This window comes from Monodelphis domestica, chromosome 1, assembly GCF_027887165.1.
Source record: "Monodelphis domestica isolate mMonDom1 chromosome 1, mMonDom1.pri, whole genome shotgun sequence".
Classification (NCBI taxonomy): domain Eukaryota; kingdom Metazoa; phylum Chordata; class Mammalia; order Didelphimorphia; family Didelphidae; genus Monodelphis; species Monodelphis domestica.
Genome location: NC_077227.1, coordinates 609,854,086 through 609,880,291, shown reverse-complemented (window position 1 = coordinate 609,880,291; position 26,206 = coordinate 609,854,086). Strand labels below are relative to the sequence as shown.

Genomic DNA, 26,206 nt, shown 5'->3' with positions numbered 1-26,206 from the left:
TATTAGAGGTTTCAAAATCAATATTGGTTAAGAAAAGGTAAAATTTGTCAAACCCCTCTAAAGATATGCTGTAGAAAAGCAACAGCCTCTCCTATAATCAAGATATTGAGAGATTATAAACTAAATTTTTTAAAAAGGTGGATAAAAGGTATGATTTTTTCAAATGTATATTTTATTAGACCTATTAATCATGTCTTAATTATATCAAGCATTGATTCATGAATTTTAATTCTAATTTCTGTTATAAATCTAATTCTGAAGCATTGTTTCATTATGAAGTTACCTGACTATCCCTTATGGAAATAATAAAATAATTCTGATTATTCATAACCTTTTAAAATAATGACATAATACAATGTATAATGTTGTATCATTTAATGTTTTATGATATTATGTGCCCATAAAATATTTTATTGGCTATATTTGAAAGGAGAAAATTGAAGAGATTTGCTTAAAGCTCCTTGTTTCCTGGTAAGCTGTAAGAGCAAGTGGAATTCTTATCCCCTTCCCCAATATAAAGACTCTGATTAGAAGGAAAGTAATTATCAGAGGGAGGAGTCATTAGGATTTTGTTTTATTGTGTAGTATTTAGATTTTAACCAAGAATGAATATGAGGCTACGTCTCTGAGGATAATGATTTCTCAAAGGGGGCATGAGATTCCCTAAAGCAAAAAATGTGTCTCCATCACCATCATCTCCAGAAAAGAGGTGCCTTGCCTCTTGCTTATGAAGGGAGTTATGTCCTGTTTCTATTTAGCCTAACAGCTTAACCTTAGGATGGCCCCTGAGTGCCCATTAGTTGACATTTCCAGAGACAAGGTGGACTTGGACACCTCAAATCCTCCATTATTACATCATCAGAGGGGTGGGACATCTGTTCAGACCCAGAAATCAGCCAACTGCATCATGAGCCTACTGAGGTCCTTTCTTGAGCTGAAGTGCCAAGAATTCAGACTCTACTGTAGAGAACTCAACTCTGATGGGCTGGCCACATTGTTTCAATGCCAAATATATGTTTGCCTAAAGAATATTTTACAGAGAATTCATAAAGCAAGTGTTTACATGGAAGTCAGAAGTGATAACAGAGACATACTAAAGGTCTCTGAAGAACTCTGGTATTGATTGGGATACATGGGAGGCAATGGCACAAGACCATTCAGCATGGCATACCTATATGAAAGAAGGTACTGTGCTTTATGAGCAAAGCAGAATTTCAGTAGCTCAAAAGAAACATGCAAATTTAGAGATGTTTTCATCCAAAATTTCTGTATGGCTATTTGTGCCTGACCTGTGGAAGTGTTCTGAGCATATGTTGGTCTGACTAACCACAGTTGGATACACTGTACATTGACCCCCTCAGCATAGTGATATCCTCTTGGTCCTCTTCAAGTACAGAGGACAACCACCAACCAACTCCTAAAGACTTTGCCCTTATTAGGGCAGTGAGGAGTATAGGCAGAGGACATAGGTGTGATTTGACTATGATGGAATGATTCTTTTTTTTTTTTTTTTAAATTAAGAGGTGAGAAAGGTATGCACAGGAAGAACAGGGAAAATAATCTCAAAAAAGAATCATGAAAGGAAAGCAAATGGAGGTTTTAAAGATGATGGAGTGGCAGACAATGCGAGAACCTTACTCTCATCAGAATTGGCTAAAAAAAAATAACATGCACATTCAATTGGATATAAACATCTTACTTTACAGTGAAATAGGGCAAAGGACAAGAAAAAAGGAGGTGGGGTTGATTGATGATAGGGCAGATTAAAGGAGATAATGCTCAGAAGCAAAACACTTTTGAGGAGGGACAAATTAAAGACAGACAAATAGGGAAAAATATAATAGATGGAAATTCACAGTAATAATTATAACTTTGAGTGTAAATGGGTTGAACTCACTCATAAAGTAAAAGTAGATAACAGAATAGATTAAAAACCTGAATGCACCAATATATTCTTTAGAAGAAACATTTGAAATAGAATATAACACATAGAATAAAGTTTAGGAGCTGAAGAAAAATCTATTGTACTTCAGCTAAAATAAAAAAAAGCAGAGGTAGCATCATTATATCAATATTAAACACTTATCCAAATGGCATAGTATCAAAATTGTTCATTGGTTCCCTTGATATTCTTAATCTTTTGTTCTTCTGGATTAATTTTATTATTTTTTGAGTTATTTAAAAAATTATTTGGTAGTTTGATTGTTATGGCACTGAATAAGTAAATTACTTTAGGTAGAATTGTCATTTTTGTATAAGCAAGCTTTATATAAGCTTGCCTTACCCATGAGGAATTAATATTTCTTCCAATTATTTAGATTTGACTTTAGGTGAAAAGTGTTTTTTAATTGTGCTGATATAATTCATTTGTCTTGGCAAGTACATTCTCAGGTATTTTGTCTAGTCATTTTAAATAGAATTTCTCCTTCTATTTCTTGCTGCTGGACTTTGTTGATAATGTTTAGAAATGCTGATGATTTATGTGGATTTCTTTTGTAACCTGCAACTTTATTAAAGTTATTGATTATTTCAGTTGATTCTGTAGGATTATCCAAGTATACCATTATATCATCTGTAAAAGGTAATACTTTCCCAGCATTTCTAATGCAATATTAAATGATAGTGGTGATAATGGGCATCCTTGTTTCACTCTTATCTTACTGGAAAGACTTCTAACTTAGCCCCATGGCAGATGATACTTGTGGATGGTTTTAGGTAGAGGTTACTTATCATTTTAAGGAATGACCCATTTATTCTGATGATTTTTAGTGTTTTTAATAGGAATGGGAGTTGTATTTTATCCCTGTGTCTATTGAGATGACCATGTGATTTCTGTTTGGTTATTGATATGGTCTATTATGCTAATAGTTTTCCTAATATTAAACCAGCCTTTCATTCCTGGTATAAATCCTATCTTCTTGCTAGTGTCTTATTTAAAATTTTGGTATTTATATTCATTAATGAAATTGTTTACAATTTTCTTTGTTTTGACTCTTCCTAGCTTAGGTAACAGTACTGTATCTGTGTCATAAAAAGAATTTGGTAGGATTCCTCAGCCCATTTCCCCAAAAGAGTTTATATAGAATTGCCATTAATTGTTCTTTAAATGTTTGCTACAATTCACTTGTGAATCCATCTGGTCTTGGGTATTTTTTTCTTAGAGAGTTCATTGACAATTTGTTCAATTTCATTTTTCTGAGATGGGATTATTATCCAAAATTTTTTTCTTTTTTCTTTTTTCTTTCTTTCTTCCTCCCTCCTCCCTCCCTTACCTTCCATCTATTGGTTCCAAGGCAGAAGAGTGGTAAGGGCTAGGCAATGGGGGTTAAGTGACTTGCCCAGGGTCACACAGCTGTGGAAATGTCTGAGGCCAGATTTGAACCTAGGACTCCTGTATCTAGGCCTGACTCTCAATCTACTGAGCTACCCAGTTGCCCCCCTGTTATCCAAATTTTTGAAGGAAAAGATAAATGAATTACAGAAGTAAATAGAAAGTAAAACTACTTGGGGAGGGAGGGAGGGCCACAACATTTCCTTCTCAGAACTAGATAAATCTTACCATAAAATAAACGAGAAAGAAGTTAGATGAATAGAATTTAGAAAAGTCAGAGATGATAGACCTTTGTAGAAAATTGAATGGCAATAGAAAGAGTATATCTTTTTCTTGCCTGTGAAAGGAACCTTCACAAAAATTGACTATTTATTAGGGTATAAAAATCTCACAACCAAATGAAGAAAAGTAGAAATACTAAAATATGCCTTTGTTTTAGACCATAACACAATAAAATTATATTCAACAAAGGGCAGGGGAAACAATTAAAAAATTCATTGGAAACTAATTCTGATCCTAAAGAATAAGTGGGTCAAAGAACAAATCTTAGAAACATTCAATTTCATAAATGAGGATGACAATGAGTTAAAATGTAAAAATTCATAAGACACAGCCAACACACAGTTTAGCCAAACACTAAACCAGTACTTGTGGGAGATTTTTTCTCTCCAAATGATTAATTATATCAATAAAATAGAGAAACACTAGGTCAATGAATTGGGGAATTCAACTGAAGAAAAAAAAAACTAGAAAAAATAAACATAAAATCCCCAATTAAACACGAAATTGGAAGTCCTAAAAATCAAAGAAGAGATTAACAAAAGTAAGAAAACCATTAAACTAATAAATAAAACTAAGAGCTGGTTTTATGAAAAACATTGACAAGAAGATACCTATTGGTTTACTTTATCTTTTTAAAAGAGGAAAAACAAATTACTGGTATTAAATGATAATGAAAAGTGTGTATTCACCATTAATGAAGATAAAAATAAACCAATTGTCAAAGAATTATTTTGCCCAATTATATGTCGATATATCTGACAATCCAAATAAAGTTGATGAATATTTACCAAACTATAAATTACAGAAATAAACAGTAGAGGAAGCAGAATATCTAACTCTGTCTTTGAAAAAGAAATTGAACAAGCCATAAATGAAGTCCTTAAGAAAAAAATTCCCCAGACCAGATGGTTTCACAAGTGAATTCTAGTAGCATTTAAAGGACAATTGGTTCTAATGCTATATTAACTTTTGGGAAAATAGGCAAAGGAATCCTACCAAATGATTATTAATGATAAAAATATGGTACCAATAATTCCTGGTACTAAACTAGAAGAAAGTGCAAAAACAGAGAATGAAAACCATAGACCAATTTCTCTAATGATAGTTGATGCAAAAATTTTAAATAAAATGCTAGTAAGGATTATAGCAATGTATCACACAGATCATATACAATGACCAGGTGATATTCGTATGAGGAATGAATGTGGTTTAGCATTAGGAAAACTTTTGGTCAGCATAATTGACCATATTAATAACAAAAGCACAGAAATACATGATTGTCTCAACAGTTAGAGAAAGAATTTTTGACAGAATATAAAATCCAGTCCTATTAAACTCTAGATAGGATAGAAATAAATGAAGCTTTCCTTAAAAATAAATGCTATCAATCTAAAATCATCAGCAAGCATCATTTGTAGTAGAGATAAATTGAAACCTTTCTTGTAAGATCAGAGGCAAAACAAGGATACCCATCATCACCATTATTTTTCAATATTGTTTTAGAAATGCTGGCTATAGCAAAAAAAAGAAAGAAAGAAAAGAAAAAGAAATTGAAGGAATTAGAATAGGCACTAGGGAAACATTTTTTTTTTAAGATGGTATGATGATACACTTAAGAATCCTAGACAACCAACTAAAAAAACTGGTTGAAATAATTAATAACTTTAGCAGAGTTTCAGAATATAAAATAAATCTACATCAGCATTTTCATATCTTATCAACACAATCCAGCAGGAAGAGATGGAAAGAGAAATTCCATTTAAAATTTCTGCAGACAATATAAATACTTGGGAGTCTACCAGCAGAGATGAACCAAATCACTATGCTTTTCTTTCTAGACTGATCCAATGAAACTAGTCAACTGTCTCCATTTCTAAATACTTTACTTTTGAATTGGCTACCCTTTGTGCCTTGAATGCATACTTTTCTCAGCTTTACTTCATAGAATCCCAAACTTATTTTGAGACTTGACTTAAGTAGCACCTTCTACATCAATTTTTTTTCTGATTTCTTCAACTTCAAATACATTTCTTCTTTGATTATATTTTATTTATTCTATATATGCTTATAAATGTGTATATTGTCTCCTATGATAGAATATGAGACTGTTTTCATTTTCTCTTTTTTTGTCCCCCAGTGCCTTGTGTAATGAACCTGCCAAATAATATGTGGTTATAAATACTTGTTTGTTAACTAGTTGAAAGCAGTGTGTATATTGTTTTATTGGTACTCCATTTTACAATGGTTAAATCAATCTTTGAAATTATATAGTATATAAAAAGTATTTCCATTTAAAGGATATGTACGAAACAAACCAATGCATGTCTTTTTGGTAGGACACAAACTTAATAGATTCAGCTTTCCTGACTGACATATTTAGATAATGATTCCTGTCTAGTGATTAAAACTTACTTTGTATTGCTTTATTTCTTGTCATCCAACATGTTAATTCCAAAAACATAAACCTCTATTTAGCCTTAGAGCTCAATGTTTTTTTAGAGTTGTAAATAAAACTTGTAAATTAACTTTTTTATAGCCCAAAGAATGCAATGGCGTCAAGATCCCAGTTGATACCAGTAAACCTAATCCAAATGAAGTGGAGTTTGATAATCTATATTTGGATATGAATGGAATCATCCATCCTTGTACACATCCTGAAGACAAGTAAGTAATTGTGGAATTTCAGTTGAAAAGGGACCTTAGAGGTCATCAAGACCAAACTACATTTTAATAAAAGTTCTTCAACAACATACCAGCAAATAATTTCTCAGACTTTGCATTATGATCTTGAGTGAGAGGAAACACTTTATGTCCTCAGGTAGCTCGTTCTTCTTATAAATTGTATTAGTCATCAGGAAATTTTTTTTCTTATCCTAAAATTTTCTTTTTTGTAACTTTTACCCATTGCTCCTAGTTCTGTCCTCTGGGAAGATCTTGAAGTCCTTTATTATTACTTTTTCCCTCTTCTACACACTTTCTAGCATATCCTTTCTAAAATATAGCACACCAAATTGACCACAATGTTCCAAATGAGTTTTGACTTGGAAAAAATAGGTATCAGGCTTCTCTTAACTTTGATTACTTTTTTTTTTTTGGTTTCCAAATTATACTCATTGGATTTACAATAGATAAGTGGTATATTGTTCAGTAAACCTATTAAAAAAAAATAATGACACCTGGTCTCCATGAAGCCTTGGTTGCCTCTTTTTTTTCCCTCGTGTAATGAGATCTAGTTTATCTAGATCTGGAAGTTTGAACTTATCAAGGACTGCTTTTATTGTCCTTACTTTCTAGATTTCAACTCTTTATCAGTCCTTTATGGATTTTTCAATCGAAAGATCATTCTTTTTCACAAAAAACAATTACAAAATGTTGTTGAATGATTCTGATTACTTGTCATTACCATCTACTCTTCCCTGCATACTATTCATTCTTTTATTTCCTTTAGCCTCGTATTACTAAAATATGCTCCTTATTAACTTTAATTTTCTATGTCCACACAAGTTCACTTTGAGCTTTAGCACTCCTGACATTATTCTAATAGCATCATGCTATTCTTTTGTATTAATCTTGCATTATCTATTCTTCCACATTTTATTCAAGTCTTTTGGTTGATTAAATTTTTGTGGTCCACATCACTTCTTTAGACAAATTAACCTTTTCTTCATTCATATTGTTTCTCTTTTTTCTTCAACCTTTGATTTACTTTTGTTGAGATTGCTTCTCTTGTTGAATTTTAGGCCAAGAAATCTTATCTAGTCATTCTCTAAACTTATGGAAATTAACTCCCCCAAACTCTGGGTTGGCTGAGCTTTCTTCTCTTTTATCACAAATTGTAAGATGGGGTAATCACACTCCTTGTAGGTTCTCATTATTACCATTTTGTTATTTCCCCATTTTGGGGAGAATCCAGGTTTTGGTTCCCTTCTTTTGGTTTCTCTAATTTTTTACAACTAATCATTAAATACTTACTTAATACTTGCCATGTGCTCACAAGGTATACAAAGATTAAAGAATTTGCATGTTATCAGTGAGAACATATTTATAAATATAAAATAATATATAGAATGTAGATGGTAATTTTTGTGAAGTTGGGATAGCACTTGTAAAGGAAGCAGTTTTTAAACTGAACTTTTAAGGAAGTCTACAATTCTAATAGGCTGACATGAGGAGGGAATACATTATAGATATGAGAGCTATCCTGTGCAAAATCAGGGAGGTGGGAAGTAGAATATTTTGTGTAAAGGACAGTAGAAGATCAATTTGGCTGGACCATACTATGTTTATGAAGGAAATTAATATGTTATAAATCTGGGATAGCTTGATGGTACAGGGTGTGTACAAATCTGGACCCTAACACTCATTGTGTGATCCTGGGCAAGTCATTTAACTGCATTTGCCTCAGTTTCCTCATCTGAAAAGTGAGCTAGAGAAGGAAATGGCAAACCACTCTAGTATCTTTGCCAAGAAAGCTTCAAATGGTTTCACAAAGAGTTGGATAATCACCGAAATGACTAAACCACTGAAATGGCTAACAACTGAAATGAATAAACAGCAGAAATCTGGAAGAATATTAGAGAATTTTAAGTGACAGGCAACGGACTTTTTATTTCTTTGTACAGTCTATTGGAGACAGAAGCTTTTTGAGCAAGAGAGTAAATAGTCAAACGTACTTTAGGAATATTACTTTACTTATATGTGAAAGATGGATAGGACTAGAGAAAAACTAGAGTCTTAAGAGATCAGTTAAAGAGTTTAGTAACAGGTTGCTTGTAGGGGTTTGAGCAAGATTGAGGAGGCAAGAATGACTGAGTATTTTTTTTTTAACCCTTAACCTTTTTTCTCTTGGATACTGATACTTGATACTGAGTTTTGGTTTCAAGGCAGAAGAATAAAAAGGACAAGGAAATTGGAGTTAATTGACTTGTCCAGGATCACACTGCTAGGAAGTCATATTTGAACCTAGAACCTCCTGTCTCCAGGCTTGGTTCTCCATTTACCAAGTCACCAATCTTCCCCATGACTGAGGTTTTTAAACCTGGGTTACTAAAATGATGTTCTTAGCCTTGAGAGAAATAGGGAGATTAGGAAAAAGGATGGGTGTGGAAGGAAAGATAATGAGTTCTGGTTTGGAGGGGTGAAGTTAGAGGTATCTACAATACAGGCCATTCAATGGGAAATATTCAATAGGCAGTTGGTAATGGAGAACTGGAGGTTGGAAAGATCTGAGTCATTTGCACAGAGATAATTGAACCTGTGGGAGCCCTTGAGATCACTGTGAGTGTAGGGAGAGAAGAGAATAGAGTTATTTGTAAGACAAGCCAAGAAATAATTAGTTGCTCTACTTTTGGCCAGGAGTGAATTCAAACAGATGTCCAGAAATTAAAGTCCCCTTTTGTTTGTGGCATTGTCATACCATGCCTTTGTGCTTCCCTTGTGAACTGTTTTTTGCTGCTGCTTCTTAAGATGTTCTAGGATATCCTCCCATGACCTTGTAACCTTTTATTATGGTACTTAATATATCTCTTTTGTTTCTCTTTCCCTTGAGCTTCACCTAAATGTTCTCTACTGTTTTCCTTTTACTTCTTTTAGTTCCTAGATTTCTTCGCATGTGCATATTTTAATTACAGTACTATATATAACCCTCCTTTTTGAAAGAACTTAATTTTGCTTAAGATGTAATCTTCCTGAGAAATATTCCAGTCTTGAGCTTATGTCACAATGTTCAGAAGTATCAGTGACACCTGTGATGGAAATTTCCCCCCTTTATTAGGATTTCTAGTTCATCTTGCTTTTTATGCACACTTTATAAAGTGTTACATAGAAGATCTATTTTGTTGTTATAAGACATCTATACAAGATTATCTCTAGATGATATAACATTTATTATAAGCATGATGTGAATATTATTTCATTTGCTTTAAATTATAGACCAGCACCAAAAAACGAAGATGAAATGATGGTTGCAATTTTTGAATATATTGATAGACTCTTTAATATAGTAAGACCAAGACGACTTCTCTACATGGCAATAGATGGAGTAGTAAGTATTAAAATAATTTCATTCATTCATTGATATATTGCTAATTTTTGGATTGACAGCAGACTTGAAAAAACTGTTCTTCACCCAAGGGTTTAAGAGCAAGATGGCATCAGTTGGGGGAAGAGGGTCTTCTCATTTCTTTTGTTTGTAGTGAGGGTTTTATTTATATTTATTTATCTATATCTCCCAGATCCTGGTGGCACTATCCAAGGCTACCACAACACAGTGCTTTTGTGTAATAATACCAACTAGCTAAAGTTAGAAAATGTTGAAAAGTTATATAAATAAGCATAATGAAAATTATACACAAATAAGAATAAGACCAATGTAAATGTATTGGTAGCTTCCTTGTTTAGTTTTGTGTGATGACTTCAGTGCCATTATTTATTTGCTTCCTAGGGCTAGAATAATTTTGGTTTTGATAATCCTGACTGCTTAAATGTGAGAATTATCAAATACTCAGTTTATTCAGTGAAAATACTTGGCCACTTGGTTAGACTAAAAATATGTAGTTAGCATTTTAATTGGTAGCTACATTTTTTTCTTGAGTAAGGCAAAAAGGGAACAGGAAATATTTTCTTCTAGTATATAGTTCATTTTGTAGTGATTTGAGTTCTTTCTGGGCTGTGCCTTCTCATTGCATAACCCTTTATTATGGTACCTAATGAAACGAACAAAAACTCAATTGACAATAGTGATTAATAGACTGGATTGATAATTTAACATTTATTTTGTTGTCTAGTTGTAGGCTTAAACATATTAGAAGGAGCCCAGGATTAAAGAAATAGTCAAGGCGGGACTCTAGGAATAGGGAGTAGCAGTAGGGCCTTGGCCATTAGTACAGGTCCAGAAAGAATAGATTATAACAATCCAACTCCATGAAGCACTAGTTTTCCAATCTTTTATAGAAATCCTTGAAACAGAGAATGGGGTTAAATTGAAAATGTCATATAACAGTTGTTTATTTTATAGATATGGAAGCTAAGGCCCCCAAAGTATGCTGTATATCTGAAGTCACTCGGTAGGAGCTCTAGCACTAGAACTGATATTGTTCCCCTCAAAGTTGGATTTGATTAACTCTCAAGCTCTTATATACTAGTTTATATTTTTCCATGTTTTTGCTCTGAAACTTAATGATTTCCTACTGTTCTTGAAAGGGTAAAATGCTGATTATAAAACTGAATATAGGCAGTTAGGGTGGTCACCACAGAAATAGTTGGGGTACAATTAAATCTATACCTGCAGAATATGTTTGATTTACTTTTTGAGTTAGAGAAGAGAGGTACTTTGCTGCATCATCTTGCACTATTTTCTTTTTCCTTAGAATTTCTTCCAAAAAATAAAATAAAATCTTGACCACTTGAAATTTTACCTTATTATTGAAGGCTAATTTCCATTAAGTGTTCTCTGATAGTTCTAGAGTCAAAAGTACTCTCTTTGTCTTTTCCCTTATAAAGGGAACTATCACTGAGTCTGCTTATGAACTTTTTATGTTTTCCTTTTAGTACAGACCTGTGATTTAATTAGACAAGATGTAAACAGGTTGTATGTATTATAGAGCTCGCTCTCAAGAGGTCTGTGAATGATAATGTGACAAAGTAGATAATCACTTTTGAGTCATAGGATTATAATCTACTTGTCTGAATTTTTATGCTCATAGGGAAGCTCTGTGGTTTGTGATTTATAATTCTATAAATCTAATTGTATTATTTATTGTTATTGTATGTTATTGATTAAAAAATTGGAAAAAATGGAATTACTGAATATTTATCTTCTTTTTCTCCCTCTGTCACATTATGTTTATAAACTAAAATATTTTTCTTCCTCCTTTCTAACTAATCAGTTTTTGTTGAACACACTATCTTTCTAGTCATTTGTATTTAGAAAATTGATGATATCCTTCACTATTTGTTCTACTTCCCCCAGAGATCCAGTCAGTTGCCAAATCTTATATCTTTCTTCTCTACTTTTTCACTTCTTCTCTATTCATATAATTATGACCCTAGTTCAAATTCTCTTCCCTTCTCTGCATTATTGTAACCAATTTCTTATTGGCCAATATGCCTGAAGTCTTTCCCCTTGCAATCTGTCCTTTACCTAGTAGCTAAAGTGATTTTCCTAAAGCACAGGCCTAACCATGTCATTCCTCTACTCAAGCAACGTTGGTTTCCTGTTACATCCAAGGTCAAATACAAATCCATAACAACCTGGATCCCACCTATACTTTCTTTTTCAGGCTTATTACATGTTATTCCCCTTCATATACTTTGATCCAGCCAAATTGCCTTTCCTTCTATTTCCCAATGGACCCTTCTTTCTCTTCCCCATTCTGTACCTTTAACATGTTTGGAATGCACTCTTCACTCAACTATTCATCTGTCATATTCAACATGCAGCCTTTACTGATCACCTCAGCTGATAATGTCTCCCCACCTAAAAACAAAACTATCTTGCATTAATGTATTTATATACATTTTCATATATTTATGCATGTATATTTTGTCTTCCCTGACAGAATTGAATTCCTCAAGGCAGGAACTACTTCATCTTTGTATTTATATCTTCTTTTTTTTTGGTCTTTGAATCTCCATTACATAGCTAAGTGGCTGGCTCATTAATAAATTATTTACTGGTTCATTGATTGCATTGGTGTGCTGTTATCAGTTGGACAGTAATAAATATTTGCTTCCAGGCTCCACGTGCTAAAATGAACCAGCAACGTTCCAGGAGGTTTAGAGCATCAAAGGAAGGAATGGAATCAACTATAGAGAAGCAACGAGTCAGGGAAGAAATACTGTCAAAAGGTTACAAGCTTTTTTTTTTTAATGTTTCATTTTTCTTATAGCTGTTGAGTCATAGGTGGTTTTTCTGATTCTTTAGAAAATTATATTCCTGAAGTTTAAAGTTTATTTAGTGATAAGCTTTTGAAACACCTCAAAGTCATAATTGGCCTTTAAGAACAAGTTTTATTACTTCCTCTTTTCAACCAGTTTGAAAATTTCTTGTTATTTATTATCTCTATCTTATTTTTCACTGTAGTTTACTTTTAAATTTGGAACAAAACACTTGTTAACAGACTAATTCTTTTGGTTTTCAAAATCAGATTTGGCAAATATTAGACATATTTGTGTAATCTGTCTCTATATTGACTGTATGTTTTATTTTTTTATTTTTTAAAAAACCTTACCTTCCATCTTGGAGCCAATACTGTGTATTGGCTCCAAGGCAGAAGAGTGGTGAGGGCTAGGCAATGGGGGGTTAAGTGACTTGCCCAGGGTCACATTGCTGGGAAGTGTCTGAGGCCAGATTTGAACCTAGGATCTCCTGTCTCTAGGCCTAACTCTCAATCCACTGAGCCACCCAACTGCCCCCTGACTGTATGTTTTGTATTGAACGTAGATTTCAAGTTCCCCCTTTCCCAAGTCATGTACATGTGTGCAAACACTGTAACTATAGAGTGAAGTACCAAAATCGCTATTATCAGGCCCTCCAACCATAAGGAAGAGCTATTTTTCATTTCTCCAGTGCCCTTTAGCTTCTTGGTGGTGATGGTAATAGAAAGGTCATGCTGATAGTGAAATCCTAGTGTGTGGCTATGTGTGGTTATGTAAGGGTGACAATTGTTTCTAATATGTTAATAAATTAGAAATTCAGGCCAAGAACTAAGAGAAAGTGGATATGGTAACAATAGTAAACTTAGAAACTCTAAAATATTGATTTGGGTTCTTTATGCTAAATAATGAAGAACTATGCCAATCATTAGGTTTTTAATTATATTTTATCTTTCAGTTTTTGAAATCATTTTGAAATCATATGTCAACTTTTGCTAGAGTAATATTTCCCATCTAGCCTGTTTATTTGTGATCCTATCTTTTCATTTTATTTTTATCTTTGTTATCATAGTGTTACATGGTTATGTTTGTTTTTTAAAATAACATAAATTAAGAATTTTTAATACCCTAAGAAAACTGATTACTGTTACAGAAAGTAACAGACAGAAAAAAGACCAAAAAATGCTATATTCAGGCAAAATTATTGATTGTGACTAACTCAGCATTTCATATTTATTTGGCAGCATTACATTTAGGTGAATTTTATGTTTATAGCATGTATGTACATGCCTTTTTAGCAGTATGCATAATTTTATTAGTATATCATGAAGGATTAATTGATGTTATTAAATTTTTGGATTTTTTGTGTAGTACATATTTTAATATAATCTAGTCAAAGCTATTTTATATTTTTGGTACAGGTTTTTTAAAAGATGGTAAATATGACTTGAGATGAATTCAGTTTCTTTGAGTTGTATATTTTATTCTTAAGTTTCATATTTTGTTAATCATTAAGATGTTTGGACCAATTTTTTAATGTGGAAATGAAACGTTTCTCTTTCCCAGGTGGCTTTCTTCCTCCAGAAGAGATCAAAGAAAGATTTGACAGCAATTGTATTACACCAGTAAGTAGACTTACATTTTTTTATAGCTATTACTGACTCTTAAGTAATGGATTAACATATTTTCTTCTATCATTTTTAGGGAACTGAGTTCATGGACAATCTTGCTAAATGTCTTCGATATTACATTGCTGATCGTTTAAATAATGACCCTGGGTGGAAAAATTTGACAGTAAGTTTCACAATTGGATACTTGAATTAAGATTGGGTGGTTGTATTTGTCTTAACTTTGGCGGGATTGAATAGAGAAAACTAAAATGTATATATCTGTATGATGGAATTGCTGGGGTGGGGGCAGTGGGGGGAAGAGTGTATTTGCATATACATGTATGCTCTCTCTTTCCACACCTCTACTTCAACATTTCAAAATAATATCAAAAGAAAAACAGAGCTTATATGTAGTTGATATAAATGGATGATTGAATGGGTAATTTAGAGTGCTTTTTATTGGAAAGGTAAGAATTTCTATTATGTGTGACAGTTTAAATTTTTCTCTAGAGACAGATTTTAAATATCCTATCACAAATTGCTTAGAGCCATTAAATCCTATTTATTTAGAACAATTTCTTTAAAGGGCAATGTAAAGTAAAATATCATGATAATTGAGTTATTATAGATATAATAAAAGCCCATAAAATAGAGATTAGATTTTGACATTTGTGGATGCCTGTACTTTGATCACCTTGACTTGCCAAAACCTATAGACATTTTTATAATAAACTAGTGAAAAATTTTTTTATAAACTTTCATTTATGGTTTCTTAATATATGTGCTTGTATTTTCTGATATGTTATAGATTAGGAATGGTACACTGTTTTAATTGTTTCCTTTGAGAATCTATGCTTTCATTGTTGAGGCTATTCCTTCCTTAGCACTAGTAATTGCTAAGTTTTATGCAGTACTTTTAAGTAGTTTACAAAGTACTCTATTTTCTCATTTGATTTTCACAAGGATTTTGTGAGGTAGGCACTATTGGCTTAGACAGGTTAAATGACTTTTTTTGTTACCATAAGCCTATTAGAGGCAGAAATTGAACCCCAGTCTTCATTATTTCAAGTTTAACTCTAATTGGAACACCACAGTGCCTGTCCTATGTTGCTTAATAGATGGTTTTAATGAGTTTGTATGGCATGTTGCATTCATTTCTTAGTTGCTAAGTCTGAGATTTTCCTTGTCAGAGCTTAACAAGGTTGACACTTAGACTCCTTTACTTAAATGAATGTAGAGAATGTATAGTAAATGTCATGTCCTCTAATAATACAGAATTTGAAAGTAGAAATGGACTTTAATGATCATCTTGCCTAGCCATACAAGAAGAGAATTTTCACTGTAACATTGGCAAGTGGTTGTTTAGTCTCTACTTAATAACTTTCAGGAAAGGCAAACTCAAAAACTAAGCCATTCTACTTCTGTGTAGCTCCAGTTGTCAGGAAGATTTTTTTCTCAGATCAAGCATAAATTTTCTTTTGGTTCTGCCCTTTGCTAAGTAGAAAAAATATAATTTTTTGACATGATAGCATTTCAAATATTTGAGACATACATCAGCTTTCTCTCTTTCCCTTATCCCCTACTCCCCATGTCTTCTAGTTTCTAGGCTAAATGTCATTCGTTCTTTCAACTGATTGTTTTTTTGACATGGATTCAAGAACCTTCAATTTCCAGGTTGCCACTATGCCCACAGCGGAATACAAGACTGATGAAGCTTGACAAGGGCAGAATACAGTGAAATTATCACTTCTTTATTATTGGAAGCTGTACTGTCCCATAATACAGTCTAAGGCTATGTTTCCTTTTTTTGGCTATCATATAACATTTCTGATACATGTTGAGCTTATAGTCCACTAAAATTGGTGCATTATTTTCAGCCCAATAACTCTTCTATCCTAAATTTGCGAAGCTAATTGAGTTACTCAAGTATAAGACTTTCCATTCATTCCTTTGAATTTTCATCCTATTAAATTCAACCCCAACCAGTGCTCTGTCAAGGTCCTTTTTTATTATGATTATCATACATGATTATCTCCAGTATATTAGCTATCCTTCACAAATGTGTGTCATATTCAAATTTGATGAGTATTTTATATATATATATATATATATCTTTATCCAAGCCATTGCTATATGTGTTGGAGAGTCTTGCATGCATCCTTGAGGCACTTCAATGGGGGGAATACACCAAATTGACGTCAGTTGAGGCAGTAGTAGTTATTTTTTTAATCTAGGCATCCAGACAGTTCTATATCCATCTGATTAAATCTTTGTCTAATCTGTATCTCTCCATTTTCTCAACAAGAATCATGAAATATTTTGTCAAAAGCCTTTGTTAAAATACAGGCAAACTATAACAGTTCCCTTTTTTAGTAGTTTTGTAATCTTTTCAAAGAAGAATCTGAAATCAGTCTAGCAAGCCCTTGAAGTTCCTCTCTTTATAATCAACCCTCTGTTTATGTTCTCCAACCATTTCTTTAATAATCTATTCTAGAGTTTTCTTAGGAGTCAGAGTCAAAATAACTAATCTTTCTCCTCATTTTTTGAAAGTTGGGATATTTACTTTTTTCTGATCTTGTTTCCATAATCTTTCAAATACTTCTGAGCAGTCACATTCAGTTTCTTTCAGATTCCAGAGTTGTAGTTCTTCTGCACCAGGTGTCTTGATTTCATCAGGGTCAACTCTCATCTTATATTGTGTATCAACTTTTTTGGGGGGGGGGGTTCACTGTAAAGTTCGATCTCCTTTGCAGAGCAAACAAACAAAATTAGAATTAAACAGCTGTCTCCTCACCTTTGAGTTATTATAGTCCCATCTACTTCAAAATAATCCTCCTTTGATTTTAATTTTTCTCTTAATAGAGTTTTTAAAAACCCATTTTGTTGTTCTTGACTTTCCTTTCCAGCTTCTAGTCATTAAGTCAGCATTCCAGACTATTTTATAAGTGCATGTTCCATTTTTATATATTTGTCTTAAAAAAAAAAACAACAACCTTACCCTCAGTCAATATATTCAGTATACTGTAGGTATCCTGTAACTGCCACCACTATCTCCTGCCATCAGAAACCAGCCTTTATTTTTTCGGAGTAGTGAAAATTGTCAAATTGGCAGTCACCATCACCTATTTGATTTCCAAAGAACTTGCTGCCATTTTTCATTTAGCACAACTCTGTCCTAGCTTGTTTATCTTTAGTTAGTGGAAGTATTCTATATGTATAATAAATTTTTCTACCAGAAAAAAAAAAAGGTAGAAAAGTGGTATCTGCTAGACAATTAGGGTTAAGTGTTGTACCCAAGGTCACATAATGAGGAAGTGTCTGAGGCCAAATTTGAATGCAGAACCACCTTTCTCTAGGCCTGACTTATCTACTAAGCCATCTAGCTGCCTCTTTTATTTACCTTATATTTCAAGAGGAACATTGCACATTTTCTTTAAAATCTAGGTAGGTTAGTAAGTTGTTGGTGTACAATATCAGTCTTTTTAAAAAAAAATCACTTTTTTTTCTTCATTGGAATATTTAAAAATAACTTGCTTGGTTAAAGGAATTTTTGTGAGATGATCATTTTTTAAAGTTAGGACCATTATTTGAAAGATAAAATATTTAAGTGCTTACTGTGTTTCAGGTATAGGCCTAAGTAGGTATTGCAGATAGAAATGATAAAATACAGTCCCTTCTTTCAAAGAGCATAATCCTAATAGAAGATAACAACATGTAAAGAGAGCTTTAAAAAAAGGGGGGGGGGTGCAATTGGAGTTAGAATGCCCACTTGGGTAAAGGTAGAAAGGTCCAGAGAGTCAGGAGAGCCAGATTGAGCATGTATGGTCTGACATGGACCTAGGCAGGAATTCAACAATTAGGAAGTCTTCAGAGTTGGAAATACCTTTAGGGTGAGAAGTCTGCTGTTGAAGGGGTGCTGTGAAACTGAAGACTCGAGTGGAACCAAGAGAGGAAATAACTCAAAATGTTTTTATTAAGCCCCCTGATGTAAAGTAATTTGACTATAGAAAAACTGATAAAATAATTTTGAGTCAGACTGTTTACTAATGTTTATTTAGGTCAGACATTATAGATTTAGTTTCTTTTTAAACAATAAAATGGTATAAATTCTGTAAATTTTTGAGTTATTTATTGTTAGGGTCTTAGATTATTAGAATTATCTTAGAAATTATTAAATCAAGCCAAAATGTAAATTTAGGCTTATTCTGTTTTTGAAAGGAGAGAAAAAATTGATGTGTTAAGTTCTAAATATATTTTATCTTGCAGGTTATTTTATCTGATGCTAGTGCTCCTGGTGAAGGAGAACATAAAATCATGGATTATATTAGAAGACAAAGAGGTAAAACCAAATATAAAAGGTTTAGAAGGTTCTTTTATTGAAGTATTGACTGAGACTAACTTTGATAAATATATGATTTTTTTTTTCTTTTGCCTAGCTCAACCTAACCATGACCCAAACACTCATCATTGTTTATGTGGAGCAGATGGTAAGTTCTTTTTTGGGGTATGATTTTTCTCTGATTAAATCTTTGACAGCTGATAGTTTTATTTTTTTTAAGTAGGCAGTGAATTTGATGCGTATGACTCTTATAGAATTAAGATACCTTGTCAAAACATTTTAATTTTTACAGTCTCCTCCTTCTAATTTAGAAAACTTTGTTTTAAATTTGTTCAAGTGACAATTTATCTTTTTGATTTATTACAGTTGTACATTTCAAGGATGAACTTAGTAGTTAATATATCCATCTTTCTTTAGACTGTCAGAATGTTTTGTGTGTACTTTTTACTTTGATATGTACATTATGAAGACCAAAAAAATACAAGCGAAATTGGGGGAAGGCATAGTTTATTTAAAAATGGTGTAGGAATTTGGAATGCCAAAATTAAGTAGCAGGGTGAAGTGGAAGCCAAAGAACCTAATGTGATCTTGGGCTGTAATAAGGGAGATGTGACTCATGATAAGGAAATGATCATTCTCCCATAATCTACTGAGGTCAGAGCAAAATAGAAGATTTTGTTCCATCCTGTTCACATTTAGCACAGAGTATTGATAAATTGTAGAGCATCCAGAGATGGTTAACTAACTTGGTTGGAGGTACAGCTATGTTCAGGTATTAATAGGGTTCTCATGGAGAAGAAGCTTTTGATTTGTCTTAGTTGAAATGGTTTGAAATTACAGTGGCAAATCTAGGTTTGATTTCAGGAAAAACATCCTAAAAATTAGAGCTATCCAAGGTAGAATGAATGAACCTGTCATAGGAGATAGGGAATTTCCCCTCATTGGAGGTCTATAAGTAGAGGTTAGAAGACCATTTGTGGGTTATGTTATTTGAAGAGATTATTATTTTGGGTATGGATTATACTAGGTCTCTGCTGGTGTCCCTTATTGTAAAATTGTTAATTATTATTTGAAAACCCAATTTTCCTGCTCTCTTAGGGAGATTGGGATTTATTGTCATTTAAAAATAATTCATACATCCTAATCTTTTTCCATTTTAATTTTAATTTTCTTGTTTGTGATTTGATAGCTGATCTCATTATGCTTGGACTTGCTACACATGAGCCAAACTTTACAATTATTAGGGAAGAATTCAAACCCAACAAACCAAAACCATGTGGTCTTTGTAATCAGCTTGGGCATGAGGTCAAGGACTGCCAGGGTTTGCCAAGGGAAAAACAGGGAGAGGTAAGGACTTCACAAATGTTTCTTTCCTTTCAAATCAGAAAAGAGTTTTATGGGCATCTCTTTTTCCATGACTACTCATTGGATTGTCTTTAAGTGATGCACTTCTATTGTTGGCATGCTTTAGGGTCTAAGACTCCTACTAACTATTTTAATTCTGGTTAGGCTAAGGCATAAAATAAAAGAGCAGAAATATTCCTCAGTTCCTTGATGTTGCTTCTCTCCTTCCCCATCTCCAAATTAATATATTTATTGCTTGAAGAAGCTGCTTTTAGTGCTTCTGTTTTTACTGAAAGTTTGATATTATTGGGCAACAGTGTTTGTGCAAACAATCAAGTCTCTGAGCTTTGGACAAATTGCACTTGTCTGCTATGTTCCTTTCTATGATAGGAATTCTAGCTAAATGTGTAGAAAGGAATGTGCTCGCATCTATTAATTGTGTAGATCTTAAAATAAGGCTTCAAATCACTGATTAGAACTCCTATTTTAAACAAATTACAATGAATCACTGAGCAGTACTTTTAGTTAGTTTTAGAAATAAGTTTCAATGTCTAATGCCTAATTCTGCCCTAATTAGGAAAATGCCAAGTATGAAGAAAAGCAAGTTTTTAAAACATCAGAACTTTTCTTCATTGAAGCTTTTGATTTAGAGAATACCTTTTTTAGATAGTATGCTTCAAGAATTCTTTGGGAAATGTCTCAAGGTTTAAGAAAAGGAATTAATAATGCAACTCATTTCTTGTAGCACGATCAGTTTGAAGAAAGTCTTCCTGCTTCAGAAGGAGAGTTTATCTACATTCGGCTAAATGTGCTTCGTGAGGTACACAGAAAAAAATATTGGGATTGTAATTTGAATGATTTGGTTTTTAGTATCTTTAATTGCTATCCTTCTGTTGGATTTTTCTTATAGTATTTAGAAAGAGAATTAACTATGGCCAGCCTGCCATTTACCTTTGATATTGAGAGAAGCATTGATGACTGGGTTTTCATGTGTTTCTTTGTGGGAAATGACTTCCTTCCACATTTGCCATCACTAGAGATTAGGTATGGAAATTTCAATGAAATTACAAGAAATTTTTTCAGTATGTATTGAGTAAGTAGTCTTAACATGTGACATTTCTTGATTTTAGGGAAGGAGCAATTGACCGTTTAGTTAACATATACAAAAATGTGGTACATAAAACGGGGGTAAGTTCCAAATTTTGAATAATTTATAGAAATAAGTATTTACTCTTTGAAGTAGATAATTTTACATTTGTTTTTGTCATTTGCAGGGCTACCTTACAGAGAGTGGTTATGTCAATCTACAGAGAGTACAGATGATCATGTTAGCTGTTGGTGAAGTTGAGGATAGCATTTTTAAAAAGAGAAAGGATGATGAGGTAAAGTAGTTTTTTTACAGTAGCTAAAATGCATTTTTTGTACTCAGTAGAATATAATTGTTTTGTCATCATGCTTATAATATTTTGAGTTCATTTCTGTACTGTTATAGTTCATCAGATACTAATATAATTAAGTTATTAGTGATTTGACATTTTCAGAATGTGACATGATGGAGTTTATCTTTACATAGCACATTACTGCTTCAGAGGCTAACTTTTAGTTTTAGCTTTCTTCTTTTTTCATTACCTTTCCCAGTAAAACAAAGATCTGTAATTAAAATGAATATAGTATGGAATAAGTATTCAAGACCAAAGCCATGTGGAGAATTTTTCTATACTTAGAGTAGAGAGAGAATCTTGTGTTAGACCTGGGAGTGGGAAGTTGAAATCTGGCTGTAGACATTTAGTAGTTGTGGAACACTGGGCAAGTCACTTAACCTGTGCCTCACTTTACTCATTTATAAAATGGAGCTGCTAATAGCAAAATTATTATAGAGATCAGAAGAGATAATATTTGTAAAGTTCTTTGCAAATTTTAAAGTGACACGTAAATGCTAGTTACTTTTTGCAGTAGTCATGGTGTAAGAGAGTCAAAGCAGAATAATCCAACAGTAGATTGAGATGAGTAGATAACCTGTATCATCTATATTTATAAAGGATATGAATGGTCCTGAAAGTGTTTTTTAAAAAAGCAGCTTACTTTAAAAGGATTGAGAGAGGCTAAGTTCAGTGATGGTGAACCTTTTAGAGACCGAGTGCTCAATCTGTACCCTTACACTACATGTGAGCCACCCCCTTACCTCAGACAGAGGAAGGGAGGAAGTTCTCACATTGGGCTGTTGGGTAGAGGGGTGGGTCATGTAAGAAATGACTTTAGATGTATGCACCAGGAGGAAGGGAGCAGGACCCCCTCATTGCCCCCCAATCTGGCACAAATGCCATAGGTTTGCCAGCATAGGCCTAGTTTAAACACATCTTCAGACTTGATTTCTGTTTGTGTTGATGGTGTGTTTAAAAAGTAAATTTTTATGAAGTAATTTTAAATAGTTGGTTTCTTCAAATATATAGTTAAATGCACATCTTTATTTGGTATTGTTCCATTTTCTAAAAGAAAATGTTAAAAATTGGAAATCCTTGGCATGAATATAGAAAAGACGGGTGAAAAAAATGTAAGATATTTAGCTTTTAACCAAGTATTTCTCCTGGTATTCTGCCTTTCTTCCTGAAATTCTGCATACCACTTTGATATATTTTGTTGTGAAATGGAAATTAGGACTCCTGTTTCCATATTCTGTGTCCTGTGTTGTGAATATTGTTTTGGGTAAGGACTTATGGTCTCAGTTGATTCTTTCCTAGCCACTAATTTTAAGCTTATAGTACCTGAGTTGTACTCAAGAAAAAGGGTAATTCTGGAAAGTGTATACTGAAGATTTACAAGAATACGTTCTTTGGAGATAATTCTTAAAGTAACCATAAAGATACAAATAAATAAACATGTCTGTAAAGAAGATGGCTTTCTCCTTTTCATAGGTCTCCTAGCATCAGAGAGGCAGAGATAGAATAGTCTTCACCTCAGTCATGAGCCAGAGTTAACTGACCAAGAGAGTGGGAGAGGAAGGGTATTGCTTTAGAATAATCATTAAATTTAAAGCAGTTGGGGACCTTAGAGATAACTCCATTATCTTACAGATGAGGAAATTGAGGGTCAGCCAAATGACTGTGGTAAAACTGGGAGCAAGGAGCAGTAGGAGGAGGGGCTTCAAATCTTTGAATAGCTTTCTGTGGCCAGGAAGGAGAAAATACTTTAGAAGAGAGAACCAAGGTCTTGTGAGTGTCTCACTTACATTCTTTCCACTTCTAAGTAAGTCAGGGTGTGAATGATCACTTCTCCTTTACTAGAGGGGAAGAGAGAATAAGCATTTATGTAGTACCTACTGTGTGCTATTTAATGTGCTAAGCACTTACAAATATCTCATTTGATCCTCATAACAACCCTGCAGAGTAGGTAGAGCTGTTGGCCCCATTTTATAGATAAGGATACTGATGCAAGTGAGGCAAGTGACTTACCCAAGATCATACAGCTAATATGTATATGTCTGAGGCTGAATCTAAAATCAGTTCTTCCTGATTCCAAATCTAGAGTTATATCTACTGTGCTACCTAGCAGTCTCATATAGCATTTATTTAAGTATCTACTGTGTGCCACATAATGTGCCAGTGTTTTAAAAATCTCTTATAACATTGGATAGCTCATTGAATTGAGAGCCAAGCCTAGAGATGGGAAGTCAGAGGTTCAAATCTGGCCTCAGACACTTTCTACCTTTTTGACCTTGGACAAGTCACTTAACCCCCACTACTACTTTTCTGCATTGATTCCCAGGTGGAAGGTAAGGATTTTATATATATAAAACCTCATTTGATCCTTATTCCAATTCTGAAGTATAGGTATTTTTATTATTCCTATTTGACATGGGGGTACTGAGACCTATAAATTAAGTATTTTGCCCATTCACAGAACTAGAAAATTTTTGAGGCTAGATTTGAACTCAAGTCATCCTGATTCCAAGTCCAGTATGCTGTCCACTATGCCACCTACATGCCTCTGGGTTAGGTTGTTTTTGGACAAAAAAAAAAGTGCTGCTTCAATATTTTTATGGCACACTTCTTTTTCATCTTCTAAGACCTGTTGTCAACTAAGTGGAGAGAATTTTGGAAGGGTTGCATTATAATAAGACTTTTCCAAATGGCCAGAAAAATATTAATATTGTCAAAAAATACTTTAGCAGGGAGGTATCTTAAAAATACTTTTTGACAAGTTGTAAATTTGTGATGTAAGAAATGTTTTCCTATTTAAAAGTTGAATAAGAGGACAAATTTTGTCTGGGGATCACATATCTCATGAAATAGTCATTTTAAAATGTATGTTGCTATAACTACAAATCTACTTTATAGTATTGCTATGTGTGCCTAACCAGATGTTATGCAAAACAGCATTATGCATATTATAGTATATGTAAAATAAGAGTAATTAACATGTATAAGTTTTTGTAACATTCCTTTTTATATTATGATGCAGTGAATTACATCAGTACCTTTAAACATTTGAAATATTTGAGCATTGTCATTTTGAAGGGGCAGAGTGGCTTTGGGCACTAGTAATATTTTGAATTTAATCAACAAAGGGCTTAACATCTTACTTTTTGAGGGTAATGGTATTGCAACAAAACAAAGAGGAGCCATAGTTACAATTTATAAAATTGGTTAGGCAGATCAATGTAGATTTTCATTGCTTTGAAGTCTAATATTTCTTCAATGTAGAGGGGAAACTGGTTATGAATGTTCATTTATTTTCCTACTATTCATAACTTGGTATTCCAGCTGTATTGTGAAATATTAGCAGAGTTCTAGATGTCTTAAATTTTCTTATGGTTTCTAATAATAGTATTTAATTTTCATCATTAATGTTTTGTTTCTCAATTATATGAGCCTTAAACTTCATAATTATTTATACCATATTTATTGTATCTTCTTTAGGCAGATGTAGAACAAAAGTTATTCCTGAACTTAAATATAGAACAATAGCCACTATCCAAATCAGTGATATGTAGATAGCATTATTAGGGTCTCAGTATTTAAGATCTCTCTCCAAAATTCTTAAATTATTATTGATCCTAAATTATGCTAGTTAATATTATACTTTAAATTATTTAGGCAGTTATTTGATGGAATGATTTGAGTGTCATGGGGTAATTTTTTTTTTTTTAGGAAAGTTTTAAAAGGAGGCAAAAAGAAAAAAGAAAAAGGATGAAGGTAAGTCTTAACTGAGTTCATTGAGCATAGTATTGGCAGAAAATTAGAATTCAGTTTCATTTCTTTTCCACAAAGCATCAGTGGCAGTGTTGGGCCAAGAATGTGCTTATTACCAGGCCTCATTTAAAGAAATAACTAGTGATTAGCTGAATTCCTGTACTTTCTTGCAGATTACTCACAGCTAACTTGTCTCCATATCTTCAGTGTGTCTTTATTCTCCACTGCATCCTATTTATGATCATTAGATTAATCTTTCTTAAATAATTATTTTATCATATTAATTCCCTAAAAATCTCTTGTGGGCCTTCCTAAGTGCAGGAAAAAGTCTAAACTCTGACTGCTATATTCAGACTCCTCTACAGTATCTTTCTATTTGCCAACTCATTTTATCCTATTTAAGATGAATCCTTTATTCTATCCAAGATGATCTTTTCAAACTATTAAATGGGGCTTGGGCTTATTCATTACTAGAATGTTCTCTTCTATCTAAACCCTGCTTTTTCTTGAAGATCCTGATCTGTTCTGTCTTCTTAGACTACTCCTGTTTTTATCTATTCTCTTTTCTGGTGAATACTCTTATTATTTGAATTTATGTTTTAAATATACATTCTTGCATTATTGCTAATTGTTTTTCATATATGGATGTCTTGAGAGACAACCCAGTGTAGCGGATAAAGGTCCAGTTTTGGAGTTAGGAAGACTTAGGTTAGTCTTATGTTTGACACATGCTAGTTAAATGACCATGGATAATCCCTTTAACTTCTTGGGGCCCTGGAGCAAGAATCTAAATTGTAGAGTAGTTGTTGTCTGCATTAGTAGGGGGTGAGTTCCCTACACTGATGAAATAAATTTAATCCAAGGACATTTATTTAAGTATAAAAATGGAAGAAGAATCATTATCTCAAGAAAAATGGAAAATATCTACAAAATTTTACAATTCTTTTCATCAGTAAGGACAGTGGAGGTATCTACTGTATTTGTACTACAACACTACAGTTTTTTAGGAAAGATAGAAATGGTATTAAAGAGAGTAAAGACCGGAAAACAGCCAGATTGGACCAAGGAGAAGATAAATGCTTGATGCAACATAATTGTGAGAGTTCTGAGACATTGGTTTATTAAGCACTTTCTTTATTCAAGACACTGTAAAGGAGAAGAAGATATTAAAGGAATGGGAAACATTTCAAACCTCAGGAACACTAAACACTAAACGAAACACTAAAAAACACTAAAA

General features: G+C 33.0%; 1 protein-coding gene across 2 annotated transcripts in view; it reads left to right on the top strand.

Annotated features, from left to right (window-relative positions):
• Positions 1 to 26,206, top strand: part of XRN2 (5'-3' exoribonuclease 2) — a 100,573-nt gene that overhangs the window by 27,706 nt on the left and 46,661 nt on the right. For both annotated transcript variants that reach the window (XM_001373942.4, XM_016427520.2), the window contains exons 2-14: positions 6,150 to 6,277; positions 9,545 to 9,656; positions 12,349 to 12,460; positions 14,054 to 14,112; positions 14,192 to 14,281; positions 18,364 to 18,436; positions 18,534 to 18,584; positions 19,626 to 19,783; positions 20,526 to 20,600; positions 20,691 to 20,824; positions 20,911 to 20,968; positions 21,055 to 21,162; positions 24,928 to 24,972. In XM_001373942.4, the coding sequence (XP_001373979.1) occupies positions 6,150 to 6,277; positions 9,545 to 9,656; positions 12,349 to 12,460; positions 14,054 to 14,112; positions 14,192 to 14,281; positions 18,364 to 18,436; positions 18,534 to 18,584; positions 19,626 to 19,783; positions 20,526 to 20,600; positions 20,691 to 20,824; positions 20,911 to 20,968; positions 21,055 to 21,162; positions 24,928 to 24,972 (1,203 nt within the window). The remainder of the gene's footprint in view (positions 1 to 6,149; positions 6,278 to 9,544; positions 9,657 to 12,348; positions 12,461 to 14,053; positions 14,113 to 14,191; positions 14,282 to 18,363; positions 18,437 to 18,533; positions 18,585 to 19,625; positions 19,784 to 20,525; positions 20,601 to 20,690; positions 20,825 to 20,910; positions 20,969 to 21,054; positions 21,163 to 24,927; positions 24,973 to 26,206) is intronic.